We start from the raw sequence: 21,962 nt of genomic DNA, 5'->3' as shown, positions 1-21,962 counted from the left end.
CGTTCCCAGACAGAAAGAGTAAAGAATAAAAAATTCTTAATGGACTTTTCTGTTTGCACACGGGAAACATTAGAAAGGGCAAAAGTGACATTTGGAAATATCAGTATTATGGACAATTGCACTATATAAAACTTGACACTTTAATATAATCACGTCCCGTTTAGCTCTCTGCGGTTTACCGGTTGTTGCTTCGTTTGAAGCCGTGCTGGAGTGAGAATGTAACGTGTGTGTGTGTGTGATGAATAAGAGACCAGGATAATTGACACTAAAAGCATTTCAAAAACATTTCAACCCCAGGCTTTTATACACTTACAGAGGTTCCTGTGTATTATGGAAACAAATCTAAAGTTCCCAAAATGTTCCTGCGGTAGAAACATGACTAGATTTCCTGTAAAGGTTCCTGTGGTGGACGAAAGTTCCTGAAAAAAAGGTTCCTGTTGTGGAAACATGACTAAAGTGACTGAAAAGGTTTTTGTTTCGGAAAAAAAAACAACTAAACCAGGTTCTTGTGGTGGAAACAAAACGAAGGTTCCTGAAGATTAAAGATTGAGGTTTATGGAAAGGTTCCTGTTACAGCATGTGTGTGTGTGTATGGGTGTGTTTCCATCAGTATTATGAACTGTTGTGATATATAAAGCATGACATTCATTCATTCATTTTCTACCGCTTATCCGAACTACCTCGGGTCACGGGGAGCCTGTGCCTAGACGGACCCTGGACCTACCCTGGACGGAGTGCCAACCCATCGCAGGGCACACACACACACACACTCATTCACTCACGCAATCACACACTACGGACAATTTTCCAGAGATGCCAATCAACCTACCATGCATGTCTTTGGACCGGGGGAGGAAACCGGAGTACCCAGAGGAAACCCCCGAGGCACAGGGAGAACATGCAAACTCCATACACACAAGGTGGAGGCGGGAATAGAACCCCCAACCCTGGAGGTGTGAGGCGAACGTGTTAACCACTAAGCCACCGTGACCCCATAAAGCATGACACATCAATAAAATTAATTAAATGAAAAAAAAGAAAAGAAAAAGAAATAAAAATAAAGGAAGAGAAAAAAATAGAAGGGAAAAAAAAAGATATTTTTCAATTTAACATTTAATCAGCTGCCTCCAGTCAGTTTGTGATTAAAATCTCTTTCATACAATTAAATAAAACGATATTGCCAATTATATCAATTTGTTATTATACTGATATGAAATTATCACACAGCTCTAGTGCACATCATCATCCACTTCCTCAGCACCTACTGTGTATGCTTTTACATAAGTGTGTGTGTGTGTGTGTGTCTGTATGTGTGTGTGTGTGTGTGTGTGTGAGCAAAAGAGATGATGAGATTCGGAACCTTTAGGAACTGCTGTATAAATGAAATGTATGTATGTTTTTGTCCACACTGCCTCTGCTTTGTGCTTTCTCGGTGTAGTCTCTGGCCGCACCACCTCCCTCATCCCGACAGGGTAGTGTTCTGTTGTCATGACGACGTTTGTAGAGAAATGTGACCAGTTTTATGTGGTGGCATGGGAGCAGAGGGTGTGAGCTCACTGATCTCTGTGTTAACGGACTTTATAGCATTTCTTAAAGCTGAGTGTCGAAACGGCAGGATGTAACTCTGCTGCAGGTGTGACCTTTTCCGCTTTAACGGACACACACACACACACACACACACACACACTCTGCACGTCAGGGTCGGTGGTGTGAATCTGATGAATTTTCCCATCATTCATTATACTACATCATGACCTTTTAATAATATAATGTATAATAAGGAACAAAAGGCTGTGTCATGCTGCGGTAGGAAAATCATCAAGAATGTGATGACACGAGTTATTGGTATCATTCATTCATTCATTCATTCATCTTCTACCGCTTATCCGAACTACCTCGGGTCACGGGGAGCCTGTGCCTATCTCAGGCGTCATCGGGCATCAAGGCAGGATACACCCTGGACGGAGTGCCAACCCATCGCAGGGCACACACACACACACTCTCATTCACTCACACAATCACACACTACAGACAATTTTTCCAGAGATGCCAATCAACCTACCATGCATGTCTTTCGACCGGGGGAATAAACCGGAGTACCCGGAGGAAACCCCCGAGGCACGGGGAGAACATGCAAACTCCACACACACAAGGTGGAGGTGGGAATCGAACCCCCAACCCTGGAGGTGTGAGGCAAACGTGCTAACCACTAAAAGCCACCATGCCCCCCTTATTGGTATCGTTCTGAAGTCAATTCCCAACAATAACATTCTCCTTTTTATTCATTTATAATTTCATTAAATGTAGTGAAACATCAATTTCCTCACTATTTTGAATTTGACTCAAATAAATAACTATCTTGTGATTTTACTGAGAAACTGCTAAATCTAACTGAATCACAGACTGAATCTAACTCAATAACAGGGATAATCACAGACTGAATCACAGACTGAATCTCCCTTGAATCACACACTGAACAGCACTGAATCACAAACCGAATCAAAGCCTGAATTACAGACTGAATCTCCATGAATAAGAGGAATAATCACAGACTGAATGACAGACTGAACCACACTCATTCACAAAATGAATCAAAGCCTGAATGACACACTGAATGTAACTGAATCAAGGCCTGAATTACATGCTGAATCCCACTGAATCACAGACAATCTAATTCATTAACGGGGATAATTACAGACTGAATCACAGACTAAAGACTGAATCTCCCTGAATCACAGACTGAATCTCCCTGAATAAGAGGGATAATCACAGACTGAATCACAGACTGAACTGCACTGATTCACAAACTGAATCAAAGCCTAAATGACACATTGAATGTAACTGAATCAAGGACTAAATCACACGCTGAATCCCACTGAATCATAGACTGAATCTAAATCAATAACAGGGATAATCACAGACTCAATCACAGACTGAAGACTGAATCTTCCGGAATCACAGACTGAATCAGAGACTGAATCACAGACTCAATCACAGACTCAATCTCCCTGAATCACAGACTGAAGACTGAATCTCCCCGAATCACAGACTGAAGACTGAATCTCCCTGAATCACAGACTGAATCACAGACTGAAGACTGAATCTCCCTGAATCACAGACTGAATCACAGACTGAATCACAGACTGAATCATAGACTGAATCTAACTCAATAATAGGGATAATTACAGACTCAATCACAGACTCAATCTCCATGAATCACAGACTGAAGACTGAATCTCCCTGAATCACAGACTGAAGACTGAATCTCCCTGAATCACAGACTGAATCACAGACTGAAGACTGAATCTCCCTGAATCACAGACTGAATCACAGACTGAATCACAGACTGAAGACTGAATCTCCCTGAATCACAGACTGAATCACAGACTGAATCATAGACTGAATTTAACTCAATAACAGGGATAATCACAGACTCAATCACAGACTCAATCTCCCTGAATCACAGACTGAAGACTGAATCTCCCTGAATCACAGACTGAATCACAGACTGAAGACTGAATCTCCCTGAATCACAGACTGAATCACAGACTGAATCACAGACTGAAGACTGAATCTCCCTGAATCACAGACTGAATCACAGACTGAATCACAGACTGAATCACAGACTGAAGACTGAATCTCCTTGAATCACAGACTGAATCACAGACTGAAGACTGAATCTCCCTGAATCACAGACCGAATCACAGACTGAATCACAGACTGAATCACAGACTGAATCACAGACTGAATCTAACTCAATAATAGGGATAATCACAGACTCAATCACAGACTCAATCTCCCTGAATCACAGACTGAAGGCTGAATCTCCCTGAATCACAGACTGAATCACAGACTGAATCACAGACTGAATCTCCCTGAATTATGAAAGCAGTTATGAAAAATCATTCTCACAGCCTCTATTTTTCTCTTAAGTTATTAAGACAGAAATGCAGCTTGTCGTGTTCCAGAAAAACCCCAATCTTTGTCTTATAAATTTGACTCTGGAACCAGGCTTTGACTCGAGGGATGAGGAAGGTCCTTGTGTTGTTTTTCTTTCCATTTCCTGTAAGAGCAGCGGCTCTACAGAGACCGACTGTGTACATGGCTTCAGTTTGCTCAGAACAGACTCCCTGATATTTACGTCTTTAATTTGCTGTGCTATTTTTGCAGGCGAGGCGATTATTATTTTTTTTTTACATTCAGTGTATTAAATGGGTTTAACAGCATTTCTAAATAGGGACATAAGGACATAATGTTGACTTAATTACAGCACCTACAGCTTTATAGGTTTCGGGATTTAAAGCATATATCACAAAACGCTAATATTCATGACTGCACAAACTAAACACACCATTTTGGCTTGGCTAATGCTAAGTGCTCGGCTTCCTACTAGCTTCGTTAGCAGGTTTGCACAGCCGGTAATGGCTACGTACAAACCCCCAGACACACCAGTAATCCCTGCAACTTCCTCCTAAGATTCATTTTCCCTCTAAAGTCTCAATAAACGTTTCATGCAGCAGAAAGTAAATGCAGGTCCGTCCTACAGTTATGAGCACGGAAGTGAAGGAAGGGTTGGATCTTACGTGCTATAGGATTGTCTGAGGAATCGTACATCATACCTAATTCACATAGAGTTTACAAAACCTCAAATGTTTTTTTTGTTACCTTTTGCTGAAAACGCAGCTGTGGTGGTGGTGTGTGTGTTTGGGGGTGATACAGTAGGTGTATGTGGGAGGGTCTTGATGTTGAATTGACATGTTGAGTAAACTGTGTACAGGAACACTCGGTAGCTTGAAAAATGGGGCCGGTGTATGGGTGTGTGAGATTAATAGTGCATGTGAGTATATGAACATACGTGTGTGTGTGTGTGTGTGTATGACTGTGTATTTGTGTGAATGATTCTGTGTGTGTGTGTGTGAGAGAGAGAGAGAGAGAGAGAGAGAGAGAGCATGTATGAGTGTTTGTGTGTGTGTATATGAGCCTGTATGTATTTGTGTGTGAGTGTGTGTTTGTGTGAGTGTGAGTGAGAGAATGTGTGTATGAGTGTTTGTGTGCATTTGTGTGTGTGTTTGTTTGTGTGTGTATGGGTGTGTATATGTGTTCCTTGGTGCTGGTCAGAGTTTCAGTGTACACTCAGTGCCTGTGGAACAGAAGTGTCTTTGTTTCAGTCCAAGCTCCTCCCCTCTCACCTGCATGCTGAAAACTCACACGTTTTCCACCAATGACCTTTTTTTTAAACTCCCTCACACACACACACACACACACACAAACACAAACACACTTTCCGTACAGTGTGTAACAAGCTTAACAAATGTGTGTCTCACCACGAGCTCGCAGTGACACTGATTTAATTACAACTCATCCCAGCTTTCTGTTTTTCATCTGACTTTATCCTGGATGTCTGTTACAGCACACAGATCTCCCACAATGCCTCTCTCTCTCTCTCTCTCTCTCTCTCTCTCTCTCTCTTTCTCTCTCTCACTTTCTCTCAACCGCCTTCAGACTTAGATTTCTTCAGGGGTGTTTTAGAGAAGTGTAACTAATTAACTACATGACATTTCTACACAACACAACAATGGCACTGATTTAATTACAGGACGGTTTGGAAATGCCGTGAACGCTCACCACGCTTCATGTTCTTACACGTTCAAATCCTCCTCTGCGGTCAGTTTTCTCAGGCTACTGCACTTTCTCAGATATATATTTTATGAAAAAGGGGATAAAAGACGGCTGATTACTTTAACAACACTGATGATGTCATATTTCAGACGCTTTCCTCATATCTTCACCTGATCAAATCCTCACATCTCCCCCTGCTGGTGACCTTTGCATGTTTTGATGAAATGATTCTTAGAAACGGATGAAGCTGAGAATGCAGGATATGAATTCAGGCTTGTTTCATATGAAATACACTGATTGTTATTCAGTGACAGTCAGCGATTAGCGAAACGATTCTGAATCAGTTTGCTTGTATGAGTAGTAAATCTTTTTTTTTTTTGATGAACAGGACATTATTTAATTTTCTTAGGATAATTTTCTTAGTATATTTTTGGTAAACGTTGTCTGGCAAATTATTGAGTCCTCAGCTTGTTTTCGATTCACATGCGAGTCAATCCGCAAAGAGTCGATTCACTGATTCACAGGCGTCGAGAGTAAAGCATTAGAGTCGATTCCACACAATGAAAATCAAAACGGATGTAGATTCGTAATGGATCGGACACAAATCGTCATTTAGCGACGATTGCCGATCACTCACTCACTCACTCATCTTCTACCGCTTATCCGAACTACCTCGGGTCACGGGGAGCCTGTGCCTATCTCAGGCGTCATCGGGCATCAAGGCAGGATACACCCTGGACGGAGTGCCAACCCATCGCAGGGCACACACACTCACTCTCATTCACTCATGCAATCACACACTACGGACAATTTTCCAGAGATGCCAATCAACCTACCATGCATGTCTTTGGACCGGGGGAGGAAACCGGAGTACCCAGAGGAAACCCCCGAGGCACGGGGAGAACATGCAAACTCCACACACACAAGGCGGAGGCGGGAATCGAACCCCCAACCCTGGAGGTGTGAGGCAAACGTGCTAACCACTAAGCCACCGTGCCCCCAGCTTCGTTATTTAATATTTAATATTCTTAACATACACAATATAGATTAGAATAAATGGCAGGTGTAAAGTCATACTGTATGAGTGGTTGTAGATGTGTGTTGCGATAAAAGGCTTGATATGGAAGCAAGAACTAACAATACTAATGCTAACGGTGGCAACTGGCTTATATATATCCAGTATACAGAAGGTTAACGAGTGGCCTGGAAGTGGTTAGTATTCCGGAGAAGGCTTCCTCTTGTGGGTCGGAGGGGGAATAGCAGGAGCTGTTACGATCTAAAAAAAAAAAACTAGCCATGTAAATTCTTGGTTCTGACAATTTTCTTAGTAGTATTCAAAAAATACCTTGTGGTGTGAATGCAGTGGCATTCAGATCGCGATGTTCATGGTACAAAACATATCATATAAACAGTGCTTGTGGATTCTGAAGTTGGATCGAATTCATTCTGGTTGACGAAAATTTCTGAATGGAAACATATTCATCGAGTCTCTTTCCTGTTTTTGGTTCGCATCGAAGTAAATCCCAAAATGATTCAGTGATTCAAAATGAGTCAGTGATTCACAATGAGTCAGTGATTCACAATGAGTCAAAAATTCAAAATGAGTCAGTGATTCAAAATGATTCAGTGATTCACAATGAGTCAGTGATTCATAAGGAGTCAACGATTCAGTGATTCACAATGAGTCAGTGATTCATAAGGAGTCAGTGATTCAAAATGAGTCAGTGATTCAAGTGATTTACCAGGCTCACACATTGATTTTAAAAGGTTTCTTATGTTAAAATGTAACTAGATTAAACAGATTATTGTAAACAAGCATTATAGAATAAGGGCAATACATTATTTTGGGTTTTGATTTAATTTGATTTGATTAAAAAAAAAAATCGCTGATTAAAACAATGCACAGTAAAAGTGCTAATGTGTCTTTATGTTTGTGACTCTTTCTGACCCTGACAGAAACCCCGCTCAAATCAGACAGTAACCAGGAGGACCGATCGTTCTCAGACTCCTCGCTCTTCAGCCACTGGGGTCAGGATCTGAACTCAGAGAGTCGCCGAGTCGCCCTCAAGATGTTTCAGTACTACGGTTACAACGGCTACCTCAGTGAGCGTCTGCCCATGGACCGAGCCATCCCTGACTACAGACCTGAAGGGTGAGACACTACAAAAAAAAACAGCTTAAAAATGCAACACAAATACCTGGATACACTGTATAACCAAAAGTTTGTGCACCCCTGCCCATCACACTCGTATGTGATTCTTCCCGAAACTGTTGCTACAAACTTGTGTCCCTTCTACAGCTTATTATAACAGAGAAGGGGATTAAATCTCAGTTCCACAACAACACCAGAGCGCAACGGTCAGGTGTCTATAAACGTTTAGCTGTATAGTGCATAATAAAATAAAAAAGGGGTTTATTTGCACAGACTTTATTTCATTTGAATGACCACATCAGTTACAGCACATTTGCTTTAATAAAATAAACACCCACTTTTATTTTTTTTAAAATAGCACCAGCGCATTGTATTATGTTATATCACACACCGATATTTACTTTCCATTCACAATAAAGATAAAAATAAATACAAATAAAATCAAGGTCTTAAAAATTTTAATTGGAATTTTAATATTCGATGCTTGCGTATATATTTTTAGCATTATTTTGATTCGTCATATTACCAAATGACTAAAGTCCTGGTTAACTCAATGCTTTCTCCTGTAAAGAAGCTGTCATTGTGGTTTGAAAAACAAGCTGACCAAGAACTCATCTTCTACTCTTATCACTCACTTTAAACGTTCACGATGTTATCTATAAGATTCAATTCTCGAGATTAGCCTCCGATTTCTTTCTGATTCAGAAAAAAAAAAACACACTTTTGATTCACTTTAAAGTGACGTTAAAGGTGGGGTCTCCGTTGTTTGAGAAATGCTTCAGAAAACTGAGTCAGGACGACAAACAAAACAAAAAACAAAACAAACGTGTAGCCAATGAGCAGAAAGGGGCGTGTCTTGTCAATATGGGCGGAGAGAGTGTTCAGTGCGCATGTGTGACATTAGCAGAAGGCGGTTTTAACATTGACATGGAGGATAAAAACAAAGAAAGAAAGAGAAGAAAGGTTTACGATAAGGTAAGAAGTAGGACGTGTTAATATAGGATCAGCTTTCCAGCGCTGGAGAGAACTGAAGGAGCAGGAAGTTGGTCACATATTCACAGATTGGAGTTTCCTGAGTCAATAACTCCTGAGCTAAACGCTGTTACTACACAAATAACACCTCTTTTCTATCGTAGTAATGTAGAGACGCAGCTACAACCGTGTTTTGTGTAGTAACAGTGTTTAGCTCAGGAGTTATTGACTCGGGAAACTCCAATCTGTGAATATGTGACCGACTTTACTTAAGACGCCGAGGCGCTTTTTTCCTTCTCGATAGGTGAGTAACGTTGGTTTTACTTTGTTACACAGAACTAATATATGCCTTTGTCCTTTACATGATTATGCTTGTGTGTCATTTTTGCTTGTTTGTTTATCTACAATCGTATTGTTCTTCCCTTCAGCTATGATAAAGACACATTTCTTTCCATTAGTTGCCTGGATTACGTATGTATGTGTGGGCGGAGCTATCAATACAGGGGTGGGACCCATTTGGGTTAGGGGCGTGTTTGTTTTGGTGATTTCAAATGTCAACATTGGCTTTTAAACAACGGAGACCCCACCTTTAAGGTAAATAAATCAATGTTGTCATGTTTACCAAAAATATTGTTCTCAAATGGAATTCTTTAGGGTTTTTAATTATATTTACCACCAAAATATGAATTTTAACATATTGTTATTAAAATTCAAACTGTTAGACAGTGAGCTGGATTTAAGCTATTAATTATATTAGTATAAAGCGTATAAATACCCTCCCGCTCGTCGATCTGAAAGTATGAAAAATCTAAAAGTTCTTGTTTGCGAGGTGTTGAAGCGCAGCGTTCTGCAGCTCCTGCTGCTGTTTTGACAATCTGTGAAGGTGAGGTGTTCGTTTTGAATAGAAGCGCACTGTTCTGCCACCTGTAATTTCCGCCTGTCTCCTTTTCACCGAGGTGTGAGCGAGTTCTTCTCACATCTGCTTTTCTCCTCAGAGAACAGTGTAAAACGCGACGTGTCTCGCAGCTCTCGCGGCTGCTTTTAAGTTCGAACACCCTGAAAGCTGGCGGCAGGCTGCTTTTATAAAACGCCTCTCTGTAGAACACGCGGTGTCAGAAAGGTTCTAACGAGAACCGCTGTCTTTGTGCAGGTGTAAGAACATGTCGTACGCCTCCAACCTGCCGCAGGTCAGCATCGTGTTCATCTTCGTCAACGAGGCGCTGTCCGTCATCCTGCGGTCCGTCCACTCGGCCATGAACAAAACCCCCGGCCACCTGCTCAAAGAGATCATACTGGTGGACGACAACAGTAGCAGCGGTGAGTCCGTAGGAACACGACTGCTAACACGATCCACACCATGACACACACACACAAAGCATTACAGATCTCCCACATTATCACCTTCAAGCAAACATTAAATAAAACCTTTTATGATTTCAAATAACCTGGAAAATACAGACTTTTTATTTGATCAGTTTTATGTGTGTGTGATTGATTTTTTTAATGAATTAATTATATGTATTTATTAATGTGTGTTTGTGTGTGTGTGTGCATTTATTACATTTTTACAGCATTTAGCAGACACTTTTATCCACAGCAACTTACATTATGATCTCAAGTTATACAACTGAGCAATTAAGGATTAAGGGCCTTGCTCAGGGGCCCAGTGGTGTCAGATTGGTGGACCTGGGATTCAAAGTGTGTGTGTGTTTGTGAGTGAATCAGAAGCCCTGGACTGCAATTTGAAGTGCTGTGTCTTAACTGTGACATCGTAACTCATTATTTCATGATGACTTGTCATTATTTAGAATAAATATTTGGTTATTTTCAGCGATGTCTCCTGACTCTTAGACAGGATTACATAATGCTCACAGAGATCATATACCCTGTATACTGTGTGTGTGTGTTTGGGTGCGTGTGTTTGGGTGTAAACCAGCAGTGTATTTATGCAGACAGATACTCACTCATTCGCACTCATTTTCTACCGCTTATCTGAACTACCTCGGGTCACGGGGAGCCTGTGCCTATCTCAGGCGTCATCGGGCATCAAGGCAGGATACACCCTGGACGGAGTGCCAACCCATCGCAGGGCACACACACACTCTCATTCACTCACGCAATCACACACTACGGGCAATTTTCCAGAGATGCCAATCAACCTACCATGCATGTCTTTGGACCGGGGGAGGAAACCGGAGTACCCGGAGGAAACCCCCGAGGCACGGGGAGAACATGCAAACTCGAACCCCCAACTCTGGAGGTGTGAGGCGAACATGCTAACCACTAAGCCACCGTGCCCCCCCGCAGACAGATACGATTTCTGAAATAATTTACATTCCACACATTAGAATAAATAGAATAATGAAGTCATTATAATGAATAAGATTAGGTTAGGAGTCGGGAAAAGGCAAAAATCTGCATCTTTATATAAATATCATTATTCTACGATATAAAGATTTAGTCAAAAACATTCAGTAGTGCCTTAAACTCCATTAAAGAAATACCTTTTTTTTTTTTTTTTTTTTTTTAAATTTTAAACAGTTACAGTTTTCATTTCTGCAAAAAAATGAAATTAACACTGAAAATAAATAAATAAATAAATAAATCTGAAACTTTTAGAATCATGTGAGCTTCTTCCAGTTTGTAATTATTTAAAGAAATGTGATGAATTAAATTTGATAATGAAATTGCATAAAATAAATGAAAATATTTGATCTTTAATCAAATAAATGAAATATTTGTTTCCTAACTAAAATAATCTAATAAAAGAAATGAAATGCAGTAAAAAGTCACATGATTTGTCCTGATATTGATCTTCTATAGTAATTTAATTACAGCGTCACCTGACACGCATCTTTCCAGAAGCCTAAACTCTGCCGAATCTTCATGTCGCCTCCTCTTGTGTTTGTTCCTGCTGGATTTTGGATCTTTATTTGTTTGATTGTCTTCCTCTTCACGTAGTCAGTTCACGGCGGCGTTGACATTTAGCTAACAGCGTTGTGTGGCGTGTGTGCCGGAGCATCGTGTCAGACAGCAGCGGCGTTAGATATACTTCTGTCATTATGGTCCTGATAGCTCATCTCATCTTAATGCTGCTTATCAGCATCTCGGCGGAAACCGAGGAGACTTTTCAGACACTGTGGTTATCTACCTGTCGTCAGATACACGCACGCGTCGTTGTTTGTTCATTAGCATGCTCAGAGCGGCGTGACCGCAGTGCCGTGGGTTCAGGTCTCTCGCACCGGCTCCTCGCTAATTGGATGATTTCAGGGAGTCGAGGGCCTTCGTCTGGATCACGGAGCATCATGCAGTTTCTCATTCGTCTGCCAGCAGCGACTGAGCTCTCACTCCAAAACCAGACGGGAAGTCAACAATGTCATCGGAACCACGAGACCTTTGTCCGAGAGCGAAATGAGTAAAAACAGTTCAGCTGGGTTTTATTTATATAACGGCGGCTCTGGGTCTCTGACACTCGACTTCGTCTAGCAACTTAACGAGTAAAGTGTTGGGTCGATGTTTTATAGGTTTGTAAAAGGTATTGCTGATTTTTTACATAAACAAACATAAATAATGATAAACACCAACATGATGTGATGAAGAAAAGAAGAAAGGAAACATAGGAAGGAACTAGAAAGAAAGAAAGAAAGAAAGAAAGAAAGAAAGAAAGAAAGAAAGGAAAGAAAGAAAGAAAAAGAAAAAAGAAAGAGAAAGAAAGAAAGGAAGGAAGGAAAGAAAGAAAGAAAGAAAAAGAAAAAAGAAAGAAAGAAAGATAGAAAGTAAGAAAGAAAGAAGGAAAGAATGAAAAAGAAAGACAGAAAGAAAGAAAAAGAAAGAAAGGAAGAAAGAAAGAAAGAAAGAAAGAAAGAAAGAAAGAAAGAAAAAAGGAAAGAATGAAAAAGAAAGACAGAAAGAAAGAAAGAAAGAAAGAAAGAAAGAAAGAAAGAAAGAAAGAAAGAAATTAAGAAAAAGAAAGAAAGAACGAAAGAAAGAAAGAAGGAAAAAAGAAAGAGAAAGAGAAGAAATAAAGAAATAAAGAGAAGTGAAAGAGAAAAAGACTGAGCAGAGGAAAAGAAGAAATAGAAAGAATGTCTGTATGTCAGCTCTACATTAGATAGATAGATAGATAGATAGATAGATAGATAGATAGACAGACAGACAGACAGACAGACAGATAGATAGATAGATAGATAGAGTTGCTCTAAAGAACAAACCCAGCACACAGACTTCTCTAAACTTCAGGACACCAAAATCAAAGGCCTGCGCAGATGTTTTGGCCGAACATCTGTTCTCAGTGTGGAGGCTTAATGCTAGTAATGCTAGTAAACATCCTACTAAAAGGATCAGATGGGTTGAATATGAATCATCACAGCTGATTCAGAATCATTTGAATGTGATTCGTGGAGAGTGCTGTTTGTGTTTGTAATACCTTCCTGGTGGAGAGTCTCTCTCTCTCTCTCTCTCTCTCTCTCTCTCTCTCTCTCTCTCTCTTTCTCTCTCTCTCTCTCTCTCTCTCTCTCTTTCTCTCTCTCTCTCTCTCTCTCTCTCTCTCTCTCTCTCTCTCTCTCTCTCTCTCTCTCTCTCTCTCTTTCTCTCTCTCTCTCTTTCTCTCTCTCTCTCTCTCTCTCTCTCTCTCTCTCTTTCTCTCTCTCTCTCTCTCTCTCTCTCTCTCTCTTTCTCTCTCTCTCTCTCTCTCTCTCTCTCTCTCTCTCTCTCTCTCTCTCTCTTTCTCTCTCTCTCTCTCTCTCTCTCTCTCTCTCTCTCTCTCTCTCTCTCTCTCTCTCTCTCTCTCTCTCTCTCTCTCTCTCTCTCTCTCTCTCTCTTTCTCTCTCTCTCTCTCTCTCTCTCTCTCTCTCTCTCTTTCTCTCTCTCTCTCTCTCTCTCTCTCTCTCTCTCTCTTTCTCTCTCTCTCTCTCTCTCTCTCTCTTTCTCTCTCTCTCTCTCTCTCTCTCTTTCTCTCTCTCTCTCTCTCTCTCTCTCTCTCTCTCTCTCTCTTTCTCTCTCTCTCTCTCTCTCTCTCTCTCTCTCTCTCTCTCTCTCTCTCTCTCTCTCTCTCCACAGGCCAAATGATGGATGTCCGGTCTTCTTTAGTGACAGGTAGCTGAACAGTACGCAGCACAGAGAGAGCTGTAAATGTCAGAGACAGCAGGGGGGCAAATGAAAATGTCACTTTTAAAACAAAGGCTATCACATGGCCCTGGTTATGGAGGTAGACGCGTGACGGTTACGATCCGACGCCGAGTCACGCATCCTGATGGAACAAGTGCGCCTCAGGTTACGCTTTATAAAAGATTGATCGTGCGGCTCGCTGATACCGGACCTCTTCTGCCTTGCTGCTTTATTGTGATTCATATCAAAGCATTCTCCGTAAGCCATTAGTCCTCATTTCAATCAATTCTCCTTCATCTGAATTTGTTAAATATTAATCTAAACAGAGGAGAGTCAAATCAAAGCCGAGCAGGGAGTCGGAGAGGCAGGGGCGGCCTCGCTGCCTCGGAGATTTGTGTGTTTTCTCGAGTTTAACAGACTAAATGTAGCCCATTAACGCCCTGGTAATGAGTCGCTGCGTTGATTTAGGTGTTTTAAACGAGGTTGGAAGATAAAGTGCGGCGTGTTTCAACCCTCCAGGACTCGAGTCGTGTGGAGGAAATGAGTCGCTCTCGTTCCCTGAGGCTGGAGGCAGAACAGGACAGCGCTGTGGTATAAATCAGGGCTGCAGCAGAAGACTGGATTTAATGCAATTGTGAAACAGCGAGAAGCCGGAGAAGTGAACAGCAAAGTCGGTGTAAAAGAAAACAAAGAAAAAAAAAGAAAAGAGCTTGCAGACATTCGGTTCACGTTCCCTCCTGCAATCGCACCTTCTACTGATCGATGACCAGCTGAAGGATAAAGAACACAAGAGCGTCGGAGTCCAACAAGGCAGGGAGACGCACACAGAACAAATCAGTACAGGAGGGAGGAACGGAGGGAAAGAAACTGGTGGGAAAAAAATGAAGATAGAAGAAAGAAAGAACTCTCATCTCCTCCTTCACTCTCATCTCCTCCTTCACTCTCATCTCCTCCTTCACTCTCATCTCCTCCTTCTCTCTCATCTCCTCCTTCTCTCTCATCTCCTCCTTCACTCTCATCTCCTTCTTCACTCTCATCTCCTCCTTCACTCTCATCTCCTCCTTCACTCTCATCTCCTCCTTCACTCTCATCTCCTCCTTCGCTCTCATCTCCTCCTTCGCTCTCATCTCCTCCTTCGCTCTCATCTCCTCCTTCGCTCTCATCTCCTCCTTCACTCTCATCTCCTCCTTCGCTCTCATCTCCTTCTTCACTCATATCTCCTTCTTCACTCTCAGCTCCTCCTTCCCTCTCAGCTCCTTCTTCACTCTCAGCTCCTCCTTCACTCTCATCTCCTTCTTTACTCACATCTCCTTCTTTGCTTTCATCTTCTTCAGCTCCTTCTTCACTCTCATCTCCTCATTCACTTTTATCTCCTTCACTCTCATCTCCTCCTCTTTCATCTCCTCCTCTTTTATATCCTCCTTCACTGTCATCTCCTCTTTCAGCTCCTCCTTCACTCTCATCTCCTCCTTCACTCTCATCTCCTTCTTCACTCATATCTCCTCCTTCGCTCTCATCTCCTCCTTCACTCTCATCTCCTCCTTCACTCTCATCTCCTCCTTCGCTCTCATCTCCTCCTTCGCTCTCATCTCCTCCTTCACTCTCATCTCCTCCTTCACTCTCATCTCCTCCTTCACTCACATCTCCTCCTTCGCTCTCATCTCCTCCTTCACTCTCATCTCCTCCTTCACTCTCATCTCCTTCTTCACTCTCATCTCCTTCTTCACTCATATCTCCTCCTTCACTCTCATCTCCTCCTTCACTCTCATCTCCTTCTTCACTCATATCTCCTCCTTCACTCTCATCTCCTCCTTCACTCTCAGCTCCTCCTTCACTCTCATCTCTTCCTTCACTCATATCTCCTCCTTCGCTCTCATCTCCTACTTCACTCTCATCTCCTCCTTCACTCTCATCTCCTTCTTCACTCATATCTCCTTCTTCACTCTCAGCTCCTCCTTCCCTCTCAGCTCCTTCTTCACTCTCAGCTCCTCCTTCACTCTCATCTCCTTCTTTGCTCTCATCTCCTTCTTTGCTCTCATCTCCTTCTTTACTCACATCTCCTTCTTTGCTTTCATCTTCTTCAGCTCCTTCTTCACTCTCATCTCCTCATTCACTTTTATCTCCTTCACTCTCATCTCCTCCTCTTTCATCTCCTCCTCTTTTATATCCTCCTTCACTCACATCTCCTCCTTCGCTCTCATCTCCTCCTTCACTCTCATCTCCTCCTTCACTCTCATCTCCTTCTTCACTCTCAGCTCCTCCTTCACTCTCATCTCCTCCTTCACTCTCATCTCCTTCTTCACTCATATCTCCTCCTTCACTCTCATCTCCTCCTTCACTCTCATCTCCTTCTTCACTCATATCTCCTCCTTCACTCTCAGCTCCTCCTTCACTCTCATCTCCTCCTTCACTCTCAGCTCCTCCTTCACTCTCATCTCTTCCTTCACTCATATCTCCTCCTTCGCTCTCATCTCCTACTTCACTCTCATCTCCTCCTTCACTCTCATCTCCTTCTTCACTCATATCTCCTTCTTCACTCTCAGCTCCTCCTTCCCTCTCAGCTCCTTCTTCACTCTCAGCTCCTCCTTCACTCTCATCTCCTTCTTTGCTCTCATCTCCTTCTTTGCTCTCATCTCCTTCTTCACTCTCATCTTCACTCTCATCTCCTCATTCACTTTTATCTCCTTCACTCTCATCTCCTCCTCTTTCATCTCCTCCTCTTTTATATCCTCCTTCACTGTCATCTCCTCTTTCAGCTCCTCCTTCACTCTCATCCCCTCTTCTCTCATCTCCTCTTTCAGCTCCTCCTTCACTCTCATCCCCTCTTCTCTCATCTCCTCTTTCAGCTCCTCCTTCACTCTCATCTCCTTTTTCAGCTCCTCCTTCACTCTCATCTCCTCTTCTCTCATCTCCTCCTCTTTCATCTCCTCCTCCTTCATCTCCTCCTCTTTCATCTCTTCCTCTTTCAGCTCCTCCTTCACGCTCATCGTCTTCATTCTCATCTCCTCCTTCACATTCATCGTCTTCTCTCTCTTCTCCTCCTTCATCTCCTCTTCTTTCAGCTCCTTCTTCACTCTCTTCTCCTCCTTCATCTCCTCTTCTTTCAGCTCCTTCTTCACTCTCTTCTCCTCCTTCATCTCCTCTTCTTTCAGCTCCTTCTTCACTCTCTTCTCCTCCTTCATCTCCTCTTCTTTCAGCTCCTTCTTCACTCTCTTCTCCTCCTTCAGCTTCCTCAGACTGCGGCATTGATTTTTTTCCTCTAACAGCATGACACTGAGCTCTGGGCTTCAATTTCACTCCTCATTTCAGTTTGATTAAATAATGAATTCTGGGTTTGATTTTATTTCTTTTTTAAAGTAACCTCAGTCACGCAGCGAAGCGGGACGTTTTTGACGTCTAGTTGAACTGAAAACTGATAACGAATTATTTTATTGACCACAATTTAATTATTTATAATCCACAAATTTAACACACCTGATTTAATGACTCGTCTCATCGGGGAGTCGGAGCGCGAGAATCCGAGCGTCATTAAAGCAGGAGATTTTGATGAATGTAGAACGTGAAGCCTCTGGGAGCTCGAACCCGTGATTGCTTTTTAATGACATTAATGTTAATGTTGCTCTGCGCTACGGAATAATTAGAACTGCTGAATTTCCCAAAGTCTGTGTTGAAGTATCACGATGGGCGGGGCTAATCTCTGTGAAAACGCTTTGTGACGTCACACACAGTGTTACTTTTGACAGTAACTAATACTCTATCTATACTCTAACCACTAAGCACGGTGGCTTAGTGGTTAGCACGTTCGCCTCACACCTCCAGGGTCGGGGTTCGATTCCCGCCTCCACCTTGTGTGTGTGGAGTTTGCATGTTCTCCCCGTGCCTCGGGGGTTTCCTCCGGGTACTCCGGTTTCCTCCCCTGGTCCAAAGACATGCATGGTAGGTTGATTGGCATCTCTGGAAAATTGTCCGTAGTGTGTGATTGCGTGAGTGAATGAGAGTGTGTGTGTGCCCTGCGATGGGTTGGCACTCCGTCCATGGTGTATCCTGCCTTGATGCCCAATGACGCCTGAGATAGGCACAGGCTCCCCGTGACCCGAGGTAGTTCGGATAAGCGGTAGAAGATGAATGAATGAATGAATGAACTCCGTTACCGTTACTATATGGTGCGTTATCCGTTACTTTTTTAAATTAATTAATTTTGGCTGAGGGCATGGTGGCTTAATGGTTAGCATGTTCGCTTCACACCTCCAGGGTTGGGGGTTCGATTCCCGCCTCCACCTTGTGTGTGTGGAGTTTGCATGTTCTCCCCGTGCGTCAGGGGTTTCCTCCGGGTACTCCGGTTTCCTCCCCGGTCCAAAGACATGCATGGTACAGTAGGTTGATTGGCATCTCTGGAAAATTGTCCGTAGTGTGTGATTGCATGAGTGAATGAGAGTGAGTGTGTGTGCCCTGTGATGGGTTGGCACTCCGTCCAGGGTGTATCCTGCCTTGATGCCCGATGACGCCTGAGATAGGCACAGGCTCCCCGTGACCCGAGGTAGTTCGGATAAGCGGTAGAAGATGAATGAAGTAACTAGTTACTATTTATTAGTAACTAGCACAACACTGGTCACACATCTAAACTCCAAACTCGTCGTGTTTGTAGCGCTTCAGTTTCTCCAGGATTCCACGATTGCTTCTGTTTTATCGTGTTTCTCAACGTCGTTGTCATGTCTCACTCCACAGTGGTGTCGATATGAAGCTCATTACAGAATGTGTAGTTTTTTCTGTTCTTATCTCCAGTACTTGGGCTGATCTATTCTTAATAAAGTTTCAAATTTCCACACCAATGTTTGTTCCTTTAAAGTAAGCAGTGACATCAAACCTGTTTTCTTCTCTGAGATGCTGCAAGTTCTTCTTCATAATCATCTAAAATGTGAAGGTGTTGAAGGTCTGTACAAACTTTAGGAGCGACTCGTCCTTTATTCTTCAGTATTGTGTAGGTTTTTGTTGTTACTATATTTTCCTATTGACATTAAAGAGACTGCATTTGTAGTTTGATCACTTAAATGTGACTCATATTTAATATCCACTATTACTAAATAATACTCATCTCTCTCTCTCTCTCTCTCTCTCTCTCTCTCTCTCTCTCTCTCTCTCTTATTCTGTCCCTCTCTTCCTGTTTCTTTCTGTCTCTTTCTTTCTCAATCTCCTTCTCTCTCTCTCTCTCTCTCTCTCTCTCTCTCTCTCTCTCTCTCTCTCTCTCTCTCTCTCTCTGTGTGTCTTTCTGTTTCTCTCTTTCTTTGTATTGCTTTCTCTCTTATTCTGACCCTCTCTTCCTCTGTTTCTTTCTGCCTCTTTCTTTCTCAATCTCTCTCTCTCTCTCTCTCTCTGTGTCTTTCTGTTTCTCTCTTTCTTTGTATTGCTTTCTCTCTTATTCTGTCCCTCTCTTCTTCTGTTTCTTTCTGCTTCTTTCTTTCTCAATCTCTTTTTCTCTCTTTCCATCTCACTCTCTTTCTCTTACTCACTAATTCTTTGTCTCTTTATTTCTGTTCTTATCTCTCTTTCTCAATCTGTGTTCTACCTTTCTTTCTCCCATTTTTTTCTTTTCTTTCTTTGTTTCTCTTTGTTTCTCGCTTTCTATTTGTCTCTTTCTATCTGCCTCTCTCTTTCTCCCCATCTCTCTCTTTCATCTGTCTTTCTTTTCACTGTTTTACTTTGTATTGCTTTCTCTCTTATTCTGTCCTTCTCTTCCTCTGTTTCTTTCTGCCTCTTTCTTTCTCAATCTCTTTTTCTCTCTCTCCGTCTCTCTCTTTTTCTTACTCACTCATTATTTGTCTCTTTCTTTCTGTTCTCAATCTGTGTTCTACCTTTCTTTCTCCCATTTTTTCCTTTTCTTTCTTTGTTTCTCTTTGTTTCTCGCTTTCGATTTCTCTCTTTCTATCTGCCTCTCTCTTTCTTTCTCTCTTTCTCTCCATCTCTCTCTTTCATCTTTCTTTCTCTTCACTCTTTCACCCCGTATCACTCTTTGTCTGCTTCTCTCTTTCTATGTCTCCCTTTCTTTCTCTATTGTTTTCTATATCCCTGGTTTCACTCATATCTCTCTCTCTCTCTCTCTCTCTCTCTCTCTCTCTCTCTCTCTCTCTCTCTCTCTCTCTCTTTGTTTCCCTCTCTCTGTTTTTCTCTTTTCTCTCTCACTCATTCTTTATTTTTTCCTTCTCTCTCTCTCTCTCTCTCTCTCTCTCTCTCTCTCTCTCTCTCTCTCTCTCTCTAGAGGAGTTGAAGGAGAAGCTGCAGGACTTTGTAGAACAGACAAACGCTCACCGTCCAGGTTTTATAAAGATGGTGCGGCACCAGAAGCAGGAGGGTCTGATCCGGTCCCGTGTGAGTGGCTGGAGGGCTGCGACTGCCCCTGTGGTGGCTTTGTTCGACGCCCACGTGGAGTTTAACACCGGCTGGTGGGTGACCTTGAACTCATTGAGAAATCGGATATTATATTCAGCCTCTTGATCTCCTCACTAATCACTCTCTTATATATCAAATATTTTTACTGAAAATGTTGTTTAATGTTTGTAGAATAACATTTTTTACATGCTTGGTACAGTTGGGGCTTAAATATAAATCAAAATTTTAGATAAAATAGAAACTGAATTAAACACTTTTTAGTTTGCTTCCTGATTCTTGAATCGTTTGCTGTTTGGTTTGTTTTTTTTTTAAAAAAAAAAGCAAACAGAATGGCTGAAAATGTCATCATAAAACGAAATATCATCGCTGTCGGGCGGAAACCTCGTATGTCCAAATTTGGTCAATTTCATATTTTTTCACATATCGATGCTATTGGTCAGTCCCCATGTGGGTCTGTTATTTTTACAAGTTATTAACCAATCTAAAGTCTTGAAAATAGCTTGAGTGCAAATCTCATAACTCCATTGGACACTTCAACTGTCCACCTCTTCCTCACTCCATGGGAGAGCTTCACGGCATATTTCTCCTCAAGAAGAGTTGCAACGAATCAACACGTCTTCTGAGGTAAATGTCTTCAAAACACTGGGCTCAAAGAAAAAAAAATCTTGACCCCCGCTAGTTCTGGTGCTCGTCTGAGGACAGGAATTTAGCGCAACCCAATCCACTGCAACGCGGCCTAAACCCTGTGCACTGCAGATAAGGTATGGCGTTTTTTTAAATTTCCTGAAAAATAACGGTTTTGGAGATACGAGGATTCCGCCTGACAGCGACGATATTAAATACAACGAAGGGAAAAACCTTCACCAAGTGTGTGTAGAAATCATAAAAATCACACAAACCAGCGATAAATAAATGATTCCTTAATTCTAAAAATAACTTCCATCCAGTGTGGGTTGACTTATTGGTCTGATTCTCCTTAACACGTGCTATTTTTGTCTCGGTTTTCTCCTCAAACTTTTATTCACCAGCTTGGATTCTGTGTATGCAAATAAAACAAAAAAAACCTGCCACAGAAAATACACATCATGCTTGATTCGTTTTCTGCAGCTGAGTCGATTCAGAGTCAATTAAAACATTGAAGTGATGGATGGTTGTGAGTTCAAATCCCAGGTCCACCAAGCTGCCGCTGATGGGTCCCTGAGCAAGGCCCTTAACCCTCAATTGTATACAAAAATAAGATGAAAATGTAAGTCGCTCTGGATAAGAGTGTCTACTTCGGTATAAATAAAAGACAATACTTAAAACCTTCTTAAGCTCAACAATCCAAAAGGAATAGAAATACTTTATATAGATACAGTGTCAGTTATAGATACAGAGTTTTAGCCCAGGTAGAGGAATGCAAGTACGTCGTAGATGAAAAAAACGTAGCTAACGATGATGAAGAAGATGGTGATTAGGAGGATCGCCGACAAAACCATGACAACATTTGGATGAACGTTGGTGTTGATATCAGCCCAAACATTCCAACATGGTGATATCCACGAAATGTACACGCTAAACGCTCACAAACTCCATTGACCATATTGACTACAGAATCCCTTTTTTACGAACATGAAAATCTATGGAATACAGTGATGCCTCGAGATACGAGTGCTTTGACATACGAATTTGATTCGACCAGATTTTTGTCTTGAGATACGAGCAAATTTTTGAGATACGAGCATCCGAG

The 21,962-nt window shown here is 41.9% G+C and overlaps 1 protein-coding gene across 1 annotated transcript in view; it reads left to right on the top strand.

Moving 5' to 3' along the window:
- The window catches only part of galnt18b (UDP-N-acetyl-alpha-D-galactosamine:polypeptide N-acetylgalactosaminyltransferase 18b), a 110,466-nt gene that overhangs the window by 56,244 nt on the left and 32,260 nt on the right, over nucleotides 1-21,962 (top strand). Inside the window, exons 2-4 of the mRNA XM_060887968.1 lie at nucleotides 7,576-7,771; nucleotides 9,894-10,060; nucleotides 20,103-20,286. Of these exons, the coding sequence (XP_060743951.1) occupies nucleotides 7,576-7,771; nucleotides 9,894-10,060; nucleotides 20,103-20,286 (547 nt within the window). The remainder of the gene's footprint in view (nucleotides 1-7,575; nucleotides 7,772-9,893; nucleotides 10,061-20,102; nucleotides 20,287-21,962) is intronic.

This window comes from Tachysurus vachellii, chromosome 1, assembly GCF_030014155.1.
Source record: "Tachysurus vachellii isolate PV-2020 chromosome 1, HZAU_Pvac_v1, whole genome shotgun sequence".
Lineage (NCBI taxonomy): Eukaryota > Metazoa > Chordata > Actinopteri > Siluriformes > Bagridae > Tachysurus > Tachysurus vachellii.
Note: the sequence above shows the minus strand (reverse complement) of the source record. Positions and strands in the feature narration are given on the sequence as shown.